Here is a 12,999-nt window from a genome sequence, read left to right on the forward strand (position 1 = left end):
ATTTTTTTATTGCAATAACATTGGATTATAACATTATATAACTCTCAGGTGTACATCATAATATATTTCGAATTCTGTGTAGATTACATCATGTTCACCACCCAAAGACCCATACACAAAAATTAACTCAAAATGGATGAAAGACTTGAAGGTAAGACCTGAAACCATAAAACTCCTAGGAAAAACATAGGCAGTACGCTCTTTGACATTGATCTTAGCAATATCTTTTTGGAAATGTCTCCTCAGGCACATACAACAAAAGAGAAAATAAACAAATGGGACTACATCAAACTAAGAAGCTTCTGCACAGCAAAGGAAACCATCAACAAAACACTGTTATAGTTCCTTTTTTGAAATGCAGAGTAATTGCTAAAATCCAAAAGCTACCTGATACAGTTTAGAATATTTTTGGATAGGGCATGATATTAAGAGAAGCATAAATGAGTCTGGTCAGGTGAAAAATCTCCATAAGAAATTTCCATAAATTATTATAAATTATATAATATATAAAAATTATTTTACATATATAAATTATTATAAATATAGAGTTTATCTCATAAGCAATGATCTGGGGAAGAAACAAGAATATAACAGAGATCTGAGCTGAATATTTCGGTTATTCCTCCTTATTTATAAAATACTAGCAGCATTACACCTTAATCATCTCTCTTGGAAATTGGGTGTCTTCCAACATGCCCAGAAAAAAGAAGCAAAAACAGTGCCAAATGAGAAGAATGTCACTTTTGTCATTGGTTTAACCTCTATGTATCTCTAATGACAGAACTAACAGATTTAAATATTTTATAACAGGCTATTGCATTGTCTCTCTGTGTGGAAGCCAGACCATCCCCGGAGCGCCAGCCTGACCCTATGGAACAATGATCCTAATTCTTTACCCATTGGAGAAAGCATTTTCCCAGTTTTTAAATTACTATCTTACCTTGCATAACTCTACATAAACTAATCTCAGTGTTCTTCAAACTCATTTTCCTTCTTTCGCAGCAAACATCAATTCCCTATTTCTGTTGCCTTGGTCACAGTCTTGCTGTGAATCCAGGATGATTCTTTTCATTTCCAGGGTCTCTTGCAGTTCTAAATTCCCTAAATTTTCATGTCTTGTGTGTCATGTATTTTTTTCTATTTATTCTTACTTTTTTACTGGTAGCTTAGCATTTACTGTAATGCTTCTCCATTGTTTAACAAATTAATTACGATTCTTTAGTTTGGTATTTAAGTTCCCCACAATATGGATCCAGCCTGCTTGCCCAACATTCTCTCTCCCTACCTTACACGAACTTGCTCTTCAGCCAAATTGGCTCCATCCATTTATATATCTGGTCTTTTGTTCATGGCCTTGCCTGCACTTGAAATGCTGCTTTTGCATTTTGACCTGTCCGGAATCCCATCCATCTGCGCAAGTCCAGCTCTTACGCCATATTCTTATGTGGCCTTTCTTCTGCCTCATGTGGGCTTTCCGAGAACTTTTTGCACCTTTTAACTCACCTCTCTGTTTCTGCCCTGAATTACAGATACCCGTGTACTTGTCTTCGATATTAGATTGTGTGAGATAAACGCCCAAGAGTAGTTTCATTGTTGTTATCTCATTTGGATATATTTATAGTACTACTTATTGTAACATATAACATTATCACCTCTTTCATGGGTATTTTATTCTATCGGGACTAGATGAAAAAATATTACCATAATATATCCATTTTGTGTGGCAGAATTAATTTACAAATTGTGACCGTGAAGCCTGATGTATGCCAGCATGAAGGGAAACTTGCTGTTCAGCCTATATAAAGTAGCAGCAGCCCTTTCAAAATGGGCTTAATGAGATTTGCTGTATTGAAACAAAGGACCATGACTTCATTCTTCCTAACCTCAGAAGCATAATAAACTACGGTCAGTTTGGGCAGTAATCCAATTTTCCCATTAACTCTCTCATAAATTTTGATTAGAGGCATTGCAAAACTTTTATAATTAAAGGAAGTACATTAGAAGTTTATTTCCTGCCCATGGCTGTCATATTCTGAAAAATGCTGAAGTTCTGTGAATACCTGTAAACCTTAGGGATGGTAAAATACTGGCTGAAAACCTTTCTTCTGATGGGGCATACCCTCAAACCCAAATTCTTATTTTAACAAATAATTGATTGAATTAAAATATTTGTTGCCTATGTAAATCAAGATGGCTATATTTCATAGTTATTTTCTCTAGACTTCATCAGTGCATAGATATATTTTATAATAATTCATTGCTTTGCATAATAATGGATTAACAAGTATTAACTTCTTGCACAAGTCTGGATCAGTAAATATCTTTAACTCTGAATTCGTAGTAGGTCTTTATCTTCTAAGAGTATTTTGAAGATGCAGTTATGTCATGAGATGCTTTTTCTATTTCAGTTCTGCTATATCGCCGCTTAGAAAAGATGAGATTGTTACTGAATAAGGCTTCACTTGATGTGAACATTTATACATCTTAAATATATAAAAGTTATTTTTCTACTGGCTCTCGTCATCAAATAGGGTTTTTTTTTTCCTTTATAGATTTTGCCCTATGGAAAATTTGAAGATTTCTGCCAAGCCAATTTAAGTGAATATAGCAGAATTAGATCCACATGATTCTGCTCTTAACTGGCTAAATCAGTGACAACTTTTTTTGAAAGGAACATCTCTTTCAGAAAGGAGGCAGAGTGCTCAGTGTGGCCAGCTGTAGTGGCAGCTTTCTGTTGTGACGGTTTCCTGAGTGGTGGTAATGATCCGTGGACTGCTTTTACAGAACATTTTTCTTCCCCAATGATTCGAGGTACAGAAGAGCCGCAGTTTCTACAGTCAATGCACCTGATTAAGCCATTGAAAAGACGCTCTACTTTTAAAAAAGCTTCTTTTCTTTTTACACCTGAACCTTGACTCATGCGCTGATCATGAAATTATGTAAATTCCAAATATCTACCTTCATTTTCATTTTTTACAGGTATCATAAAATATTTTAGATGGCCTTAGGGAAAGCAGGAAGTTTCAGCCTTATTTTTATTCCTTGCCATGGCTAAAAATACTCCAAGACACCTCCCACTGTGTGCATCTGAGTAATAGTTATTACTGTCTATTGAATGAGTCCTCTTTGCTTTCCACAGTACTGAGCACTTCATATGCATTGATTAATCTTCAACATTTTGCTATCTATACATTAGACAATTCTAATATCCATTGTAAAAATGAGGTACTTGAGACCCTGGAAGGCTGAATAATTTGTCCGTGGACTTATGTACTCTTTTTCACTGCATTACTTTTTCTGCTAAGCATACTTGAGGGAAGGCATGAGGCACTCTGTTCAATGTGTCTCTGTGGGTTCCAGCTTTGAAGTACCACGTCCGTTCCAAGCTTTTGCCGTGTTAGATAAAATATGAAGACAGAAAATGTAAAAGTCACAGCTGAGCTCATAATTTGTCGTCTCAGTGGCCCATAAATCAAAACAAAATGCAAGTGATGCTGTGCTGAGGCCTCTGGCCTGCTGGCCTCTGGAGGGGGAGCGAGGGGGCGGGTACCACTTCTTCAGGGTAATGGGAAATTCAAGGCATTCTACACTAGGTGGAGATCCAGAGCCAGCCTTACAGTTTGAAACCAGGGAGGACAGAAGGTCTTCACTTCTGAGCAAAGGATGAAAAATGGGCTGCCTACTACTGCTTGAGACTGTAGCTTTTGTGGATGTGTGATGGCAGACGGGGCTTAAGATGGCAAGAGGAAGTCAATACAGCCATTAGACTAGGAACTGAACCAAATCACTCACTGGTTCAGTGATGTGACTGGTGATAATCCAGATGTCAACACAACGTAATACTTGAGTCACCACTATGAAACTGATTAGAGATGGCTGGTTCTGAGCACAAAGTGAGCACAGGATCATTTGTAAGAGAAGGATGATGAGAGATAGGGGATGGAGCTGCATCAAAAAACTAAATAAAACTAAATTAAATAATCCTCCCATTTCAAATGAACTTGAAAAACAAAATTACAAAGCACATTAGGAAGCTTAACACTAAGAAAGAGCCAACAAAATTGACCGTTGAAAATAAATTTGACTCAGAAGAAATTAAAATATTGGAATAGCCTGGCAAAGTAAATTTTGGATGCACAAAATATAGACAAAGGATTGCTATCCATGAAAAAGGGAGAAAATCCTAAAATAAAAATAGTCAATTATCCAGTTCTTTATTTACAAGTATTTGTTAAGATTGTGCTATGTTCTACACACTCTTAGAGGCATTGGAGATGCAGCAATAAATGAAAGTAAATAAAATTTGTATCAACATAGAGAGTTTACATTCTTATGGGGATTTTACATTTTAGTGGTAGAAATGAAATAAGAATAAGCAGAAATCTTAGAAATGAAAAAGAGAGTCATTGAAATAAAATTCCCATTAGAAAAGATAAACTCTAGACTTGACAAAGACAGAGTTCTTTCATTTGGAAGATATTACTTAGGAAATCACCCAAAATGCAGTACTGGGAAAATAAGATCTTAAAAGAAAGTATGTACGTGTGTGTGTCTGTGCTTATGCCATGTGCATGTCTGTGTGTGTATATGTGTATGTGTGCAGAGAGAGAGAGAATGAGAGAAAACCCATGAGATTATGCACAGAGATAATAGCTGAGATTATTTTAGAATTGAAGACAAAGCTCCTCAAGTTGAAGGTACCCTATGAGAACCTAGCTGGATAAATAAAAATAAATCAAAGCCTAAGCACTTTATGGTAAAACTTCAGCGCTTCAGGGATAAAAAGCAAATCTTAACCTTTCAGAGAAAAAATATAGACTAGCCCCCAAACAAAGACAGTAGGATTGAGAGCAGACAGCAAGAGCAGTACTGAGGGGAAAAATGTACTGTCAATCCAGAGTCTAGAATTTTATGCCAGAGTAAACCACTGACAGGTGCTGATCAAAAATATTAATTGAATAATCAACTTTAAAAAACTGAATATTCTTGAGGAAGAAGGCCTAGAAAGAAAATGTGGATAAAAAAAAAAGTAAAGAGGAACAGAAACTTCTAAATGTCATCAAATTTAACTCTTGCTATAAAAAGTAATAACTAATTTCTATGTGGGAAAAAAAAAAAAGTAAGACTGGGGCCAGTCCAATGGCATAGTGGTTAATTTCACACTCTGCTTCAGCAGACTGGGGTTTGCAGGGTCAGATCCTGGGCACGGACCTACACACAGCTCATCGAGCCATGCTGTGGTGGCATCCCACATACAAAACAGAGGAAGACTGCCACAAATGTTAGCTCAGCAATAATCTTCCTCAAGCAAAAAGTGGAGGATTTGCAATAGATGTTAGCTCAGAGCTAATCTTCCTCAAAAAAAAAAAAGAAAAAAAGTAAGCCTAACCAAAGGTAAAAAATACAATCAGGCAATAAAAGAAGAAGAAATACAGATGGCCAACAAATATATGCTAATTGAAAGTAAAAATACCAAAGGTTGAAATTCTAGTAACGTCACTGTGAACAAGGATGGGGAAGAATGATCACAGATATTCTTTGGTACCTCTGCATGGGCTAGCCACATGGGTGACCTTGTAAAGCATGGAAGTGGTAGATGCCAGCTTCTGGGTGATGTTTCCCCCGGGGAGGGAGAGCTTGAAACAAGAATGGGAGTGGAGAAGGGTGAACAACAAGAGGCGTGCGTGTATCTCTAATGTTTCATTTCTTTCATAGGTGAAGTCAAAGTGCAAAATGCTAAGATTTGTTAAAGCATAGTGGTGCATACATGGGTTTTCATAGTTTTAGCGTAAATGTATACCTGTGTAATTAAAATGAAAAGACACTCAGAACTTTCAGCAGAACAGGAATTTTTATGCACAGCAATACAGTTATAAAACAACCAGTCTTCTGGTAATGAGGAAAATTAAAACCCAAACTCTTCATCAGGGCCTATAAGGCCCTGCAGAGTCTACCCACTCCGGTCTAAGTTGCTCATTCATTTGAACGTAGCTCCAGCCCCATTGCGTATTTTTCTTTTTAAAGATTTTATTTTTCATTTTTCTCCCCAAAGCCCCCCGGTACATAGTTGTATATTCTTTGTTGTGGGTCCTTCTAGTTGTGGCATGTGGGACGCTGCCTCAGCATGGCTTGGTGAGCAGTGCCATGTCTGTGCCCAGGACTCGAACCAACGAGACACTGGGCCGCCTGCAGCGGAGTGTGTGAACTCAACCACTCGGCCCCTGGGCCAGTCCCGCATTGCATATTTTTTTACCTCACACAATTGAAGCTCTTTTCCTCTTCTCATAACAGCCAACCTCTTGGATTGTTATCACCTTCTGATACTGGAGAAAATCTAGAAAATTTAAAATATCTCGAATTCCTTTGATATTGCTGTGGACCCAATGCTCTTAGTAGATATTCACTCAACCACCTAAATGGAACTGTATTTTCATGGCACTTGATGGATGTTCCACTTTGCAGTGGTTCATGTCACCGTAACGCAGTCGATCTGAGCTGGACACTGCCTGGGGTTACTGTCATCCCCATACTCCTGGCAGCATTATGTGCTGTGTCAGGTTGAGGGAATACTTCGTCTGTGGACTTGTGTGCTCTTTTTTTATGACATTGCTTTTTGTACCAAGCACACTTGAGGAAAGGTTTGGGGACATCTGGTCAAGATATCTCTGTGGGTTCCAGCTTTGAGGCTCCGCCATTGTTCCAAGATGGTCCACGGAAATCTCTTAGGAGTTCACAATGAATCAGAATAAGTAACAACCAACTTTGGATACTAACCTATTTAAAAATTATTTTTGTTGTTGCTTGAATTTATATTTGAGAGGTAAATAAACTAATTCTCAGTGACTATGCTCGTGGTCTAGTGGTTAAGATTCGACACTCTCACTCCCATGGCTCAGGGTTCATTTCCGGTCAGGGAACCACACCACTGGTCTGTTAGTTGTCATAGTGTGGTGTCTGCATGCTGCTGTGATGCTGAAAGCTATGCCACCGGTATTTCAATTACTAGCATGGTCACCCCTGGTGGACAGGTTTCAGTGGAGCTTCCAGACTAGACAGACTAGGAAGAAGGACCTGGCCACCCACTGCTGAAAATAATTGGCTGTGAATACAGTGGAGCATCATCTGATACAACACCGGGAGGGGAGAGTATGGAGCAAAAAGACCGGGCAGGGTTCCGCTCTGCCGTACACAGGGCACTAGTAGTTGGATCGACTCCACAGCACGAACTCCTAAGAATGACCATAGCTTTCATTTTGGAAGTTTCTCTTAAAGTAAAGCTTTCCTAATTTAAAGTGTAAAACTTGATTAATCCATGCTACTTAAAAAGACAAAGAACAACACTACTGCTAGTACTGGGAATAGCATTATGTGTGTGTATCTAGGGGGCCTCAGAAGACCAGCGCTAGGCAGAAAGTTCCCCATCACTGATTTTGCCCATTACTACCCATGCATTTGATAATAATCTGCCAATATTTTGAGGTGCTAAATGGTGGTCTGAAATACCTGTCTAATCAGTTTCATTTCACTATCTAGTCTGACGATCATTCTAATGTTATAGGACTCATTTTGATCCATCAATGTTAAGTGTTCACATCCTGAAGATAATTTCACCTCATCAAAAATGGATACTACATTAAACATAACTTAAATGTATCCTGTCTTCATGGGTCATTCCCTTAAAATTTCTGTTTAGCATTGAGCCGATAGCTAAGGAAACTCGGGAATAATTCTTTAAAAGTTGCATTTAATTATTGCAGGATTCACTTAGTGTATTAAAGTAGTTGTTACCATATTGCACTTTGGTGACAAAAAAGAGCAGTGTGTCCTTGAAAAGGGTTTGACTTCCAATCTCAGCATTGTTTAGTGGGTGAAAGAATCCAGCTCAGGAGTCTGTTTAAAATTCATTTTTTGTATATTGTTTTCATAATCTTACACTTGCACAATAAATGAAAACTGAGTAATGTTCTCCAATAGTCATAAGAAATATATTTCTTCAACTTTTGTAACATTAATTATTACAAATATGAATGAGCGCTTACTCTGTGCTATGTACTGTTCTAAGTGTTTTATTTGCATTAACTCATTTAATCTTCTTGGCAGCCTTTTGAAGTAGAAGCTGACATTATCCCCAAATTAAAAAAGAGAAAGTTGAGGCATGCACAAATTCTCTGTATGTCGTGGAGCTGGTGTCAGCTTTAATGATTTTTCTGAATAGAGGACTATTGACTTTTTTGCAATCCCACCCATCCTAGTATTCAACACTTTTATCTATTAATTTGTCTTTAAAAGCAAATCAGTGAAACTTGTCTATCTTCATGCATTTCTAACAATAAATGATCATTTATTCTTTGGATTCTTCCAGGGCATTCTATTTGGACAAGTCAAATTCACCACCAAACTCTACATCCAAAGCTGCCTATGTAGATAAGGTAAAAATAGATGATGGCATTTATTGATGCTTTGCCATTTATATACCTCCTTTATTTAATTTTTTCTGCTGTTGTTTGTAAGCAATGTGTAATTATAAATATTTGTAGTCTCCAGTTTTCTTACCTCCCTAATAATTTAGACTAATCATTAAAAGTTTTAACAACTATAAATTGTATCCCATCTAAAAGGATTCCTTTCTACTAAACGCATTGAACTTGATGTCCATCACTGTTTTCCGTAGCTAATGAGGCCTCTCAATGCTTTGGATGAGCTCTATCGACTGGTAGCTTCGTTTATCAGATCCAAGCGCACAGCTGCCTGTGCGAACACAGCCTGCAGTGCCTCCGGAGTGGGACTGCTGTCCGTTTCCTCGGAGCTGTGCAGCAGGCTCGGGGCCTGCCACATCATCATGTGCAACAGCGGCGTGCATCGGTGAGTGGACTCCCCGCCTCGCTTCGTCTTTGTTGTGCCGAATTTCATTTGGAGGTTCTTATTTATACTTTGACTTTATTAAATTATGACTGGAAACATTCAAAGGACTTCGATGCATTTGGAATAAGATTTTGGAAATTAGATAATTCTTGCACGATATTGCCTGGCTTTAGTTCTTAGACTTTCAGAGACTAGTTATTCATACAAATGAATGCAATCCAATATTTATATCTCGTTGCCCAGAATCTTATCACCCTTGAATTTATGTGACAAGATTTATACTTTAGCTACAAAATTATGCATCGTTTTTATTCGCTATAGGAACTTGCTTGGTAGGAGCTGGTACAACTAGCTAAACAGAACTTTTTTCAGTGCACTTGATGGACTTTGCATTCTTCAGTAGTTTGGATCCCTCTTACCCAGTTCTTGTGAGCTAGCGGCTGCCTTGAGGTTACCACTCTCTTCCTACTCCTGGCGAGATGATGGCCCACACACTATGCTCTTCCTGAAAGTATAAGGGAAAATCTTAGATGGGTCCTATTCAGGTGGTTTGTCTTAGGCATCTGTGCTCTGTCTGGGACAGGCAAGGTAGGGGTATGAATTCATAGGGCTACATCAGATGCCAAGTGTGAGTTGGGAACCCCAAGTCAAGTCCTTCTTGATAATCACTTGCTCCTCTTCTGTCACATCTTCATTTTCACAAGAAAGTGAAACCGTGTAGGTGGAAATAATAGGGCAGATTTTAGTCCTCATTGTAATCTGAGTAGGCAGAAGAGAGTCTTCTGTCACCTGTCATAGTCTCAGTACAAGGCCAGTTAGATTTGAAGGATGGTTGTTACTGTTTATTCAGATTTACTCAGTACTTAACCCTTGTGAAGGCCTACAGTGGGTGCTGTTGGCTATATAACATCGTGAAGCAGTGATGCTCATGTTAGAGACATGAAGCGTGAACAACACACGACAAAAACAATAAAAATAATAATAAATAGTAATATAACACAATAAGATAACAAAAACATAAAAATAACAAGTAAACCTAGACTACAAGAACATGTAAGTGACCAAGGAAAGTTACAGCTAAAAAATAAGATTCAGAAGGAAAATAGATCTTTGAGATGGTTAGAACTTCCACTGAGACAGTGATATGTGAACTGGGTTTTGATGGATCAGGGGGAAGAGGTAGAAAGGGGGAGAAGATGATTCAGGGCAGCAGGTTGTCATCTTTGAAATTTCGATTCAATTTGATATGCCTGGAATTCTAGTTCTCAAGTCCTACACAGCATGTTCTTGCGTATGAAATGTGACAAGACTTCGTTTCCCTGAAAGGAGCATTACATTTTTGTGGTTGACAAAATATACAGAATTTCCCCTTTATTTTAATTGCTGTGTACTTTGTGCTCTATTGCAAGCTTATCATATGATCCAGCTATTCCACTGCTGGGTATTTATCCAAAGAACTTGAAAACACAAAGGCATAAAGATACTTGCACCCCTATGTTCATTGCGGCATTATACACAATAGCCAAGACTTGGAAGCAATCTAGGTGCCCATCAAGGGACGAACGGATAAAGAAGATGTGGTATTTATACACGACGGACTACTACTCAGCCATAAGAAATGACGAAATCCAGCCATTTGTGACAATATGGATGGGCCTTGAGGGTATTATGCTGAGTGAAATAAGTCAGAGGGAGAAAGTCAAATACCATACGATCTCACTCATAAGTAGAAGATAAAAATGACCAAAAAAACCACACATATCATTGGAGATTGGACTGGTGGTTACCATTGGGGAAGGGGGGAGGGGGGAGGGCAAAAGGGGTGATTAGGGTCACACGTGAGGGGATGCACTATAATTAGTGTTCGGGTGGTGAACATGATGTAATGTATCCAGAATTTGAAATATGATGTACATCCAAAAAAAATGAAAATTTAAAAAAAAAAGAAAATATCATCTGCAACTAGGTGAAGAAAATATTATTTCATAATTTTTTTTACTAGCAGAGAAGTGATGTCTCCCTTCTCATCAATTCATTTCATTCATTCTGTTCCCATTGATTCATTCATTTATTCATTCAATATTCAGTCACCCAATAAATATACATTGAGCACCAATTCTGTGCCATCCCTCTTCTAGTTGTAGCATAGAGCATTGAAAAAATAAAGTCCCTACTCTCATATAGTATGCATTGTGTTGGGGGCAAGAGATGATAAAGTAATATGTAATGTGATAGGTGGAATAAATATAAAAACACAAGTCAGAGGTATAAAAGGTGATAGGATGGGAAGAAGGGCTAAAGCACCTTTTAACAAGGGAGTTTCATTAGACACGGGTATGAAATGGAGTGAATTATATAAATACCTCAGAAAAAGAGCATTTGATCATAGGGAGCAGGAGGACTAATGTGGGAGCTCAAGTGGGAATGCGCATGATGCGTTCAAGCACGGAGGCCATTGTGGCCTTGACAGAGTGTCATTGCCTGGATTATTTCTGTTTTTGTCTTACCCTGGTGCAAGATCATAGTTGTCTGAGGACTGAATATACTGTGACAACCAAGGAGACACTTCCAACTTTGAAACTACAAGCATACTTTCTGACCTCTGAGTTAATTTACTGAAAGTAAATGCAATTAAATCTTCCATTTAATCCTAGAACCGTGACCAGGTTGTCCAAATGATTCTCTCAGATGTTCCATGAGCAATTTTAGAATTTGCCTGATGTTGTATAGGAGAAATAGATTGGTGTTCCACAACTATTTTACAATTGCTGTATTCATTGACTGGTGTGTTAGAATCACAAGTAACAGTGAAATTTCAGAATAGTTTGACTTTTTCCATGTCTACAATTCAAAATAAATATAGCTTTAGTTAGTTCATTTCAGAGATGTTGACTGAGGTGTTGGCACAAATGCCCTGTGACACATGCAGAATTTAAGGTTAAAACTGTTTGAAAATGGTGTGGTTTTATTTCTTTATTCTGCAGAATAAAATGGGAGTTTAACGTGATCTTTAATCTTTCAGTGAAGGCTACGCTTAGATTTTTCATGATGATGAAATGTGTGCTAATTTATATTAGAATCAGGAATCCCACATAACGCTGTTCCTAAAATAATTCTTTAGTAATTATAATTCAGGCAGCTAGAGAGGAAGCCAACTCGATCCACACCTACACTAAACATTAACATGGAGGTTTACTCTCAGGTTCCAGCAAAGGGGAGAAGTTCACAATGTCAATCAGAATAAGTATTACACAAACTATTTTTATTATTTACTTTTAAAATCAGAATGAGAAATGGTCAACAATAGGGTACCCCCATTAGATAGTCAGTTTCATGCCTTTTCCGATTTTATTGCAAAAAAGAGAGAATCTAAAATATTTTTAAAGTATTGAATTATACTGCATATGTTTGATATTAAAGAGAATGTAGTTTTTCAGAATGAAAAGGCAGATTTAATTAGCATTTATGTCTAGATGTATTCATTCCAACCTGAATTAGATGGCAGAGTTGCATACAATGGTGAATGTAAGATTAGAAGAAATAGAATTCAGGGTGAATTATTAAAATCTTCTCGTATTATTTAGTCTGGCTCGTTCCTAAGGTAATCCTTGTGCGTTACAATTCTCCTGATGAACTTTCCTGCCCACACCCTCTGCAACCATACACTTACATTAAATATCTCCATTGCTTTTGAATAGTGGAAGAAAAATAGGACTGTCTCTTTTTAAGATCAAGTTTTGTCTCTTAAACAATATAAACATGTTATTAAAAGGTAGTTCAATCAGTGGAAAGTTTCCAAAATTTTCTATCCTGACATGCCTTGTTTCATTTTCGTTTTGAATCCTCTCTCGCAACTTCTGTCAAACACACATTTGAACATAGTTTTATTCAGTATACATATATAGTTTAATAATCTGTTTTATGCTTATAGCAGCTATATATGTATTTTTAAAATCTACACATTGGCTTTCTCATGATCGCTTTTATTTGCTACATAATACTCCAACCAGCTGATAATACCACAGTTTACTGAGATGTTAGTTTTGTGGTTTCTCTTCTTTCTCCATTGCACACAGTGCCTACAGAGAGGCATGTTTCTTTATGTAACTGTTCAAATTTCACTTTTATTTTCCATTA

The 12,999-nt window shown here is 37.4% G+C and overlaps 1 protein-coding gene across 1 annotated transcript in view; it reads left to right on the forward strand.

Moving 5' to 3' along the window:
* Nucleotides 1–12,999, forward strand: part of PREX2 (phosphatidylinositol-3,4,5-trisphosphate dependent Rac exchange factor 2) — a 278,303-nt gene that overhangs the window by 232,096 nt on the left and 33,208 nt on the right. Inside the window, exons 36-37 of the mRNA XM_046642000.1 lie at nucleotides 8,363–8,429; nucleotides 8,672–8,862. Coding sequence (XP_046497956.1) covers nucleotides 8,363–8,429; nucleotides 8,672–8,862 — 258 coding nt within the window. The remainder of the gene's footprint in view (nucleotides 1–8,362; nucleotides 8,430–8,671; nucleotides 8,863–12,999) is intronic.

The sequence above is a fragment of the Equus quagga genome, chromosome 16 (assembly GCF_021613505.1).
Source record: "Equus quagga isolate Etosha38 chromosome 16, UCLA_HA_Equagga_1.0, whole genome shotgun sequence".
Classification (NCBI taxonomy): Eukaryota; Metazoa; Chordata; class Mammalia; order Perissodactyla; family Equidae; genus Equus; species Equus quagga.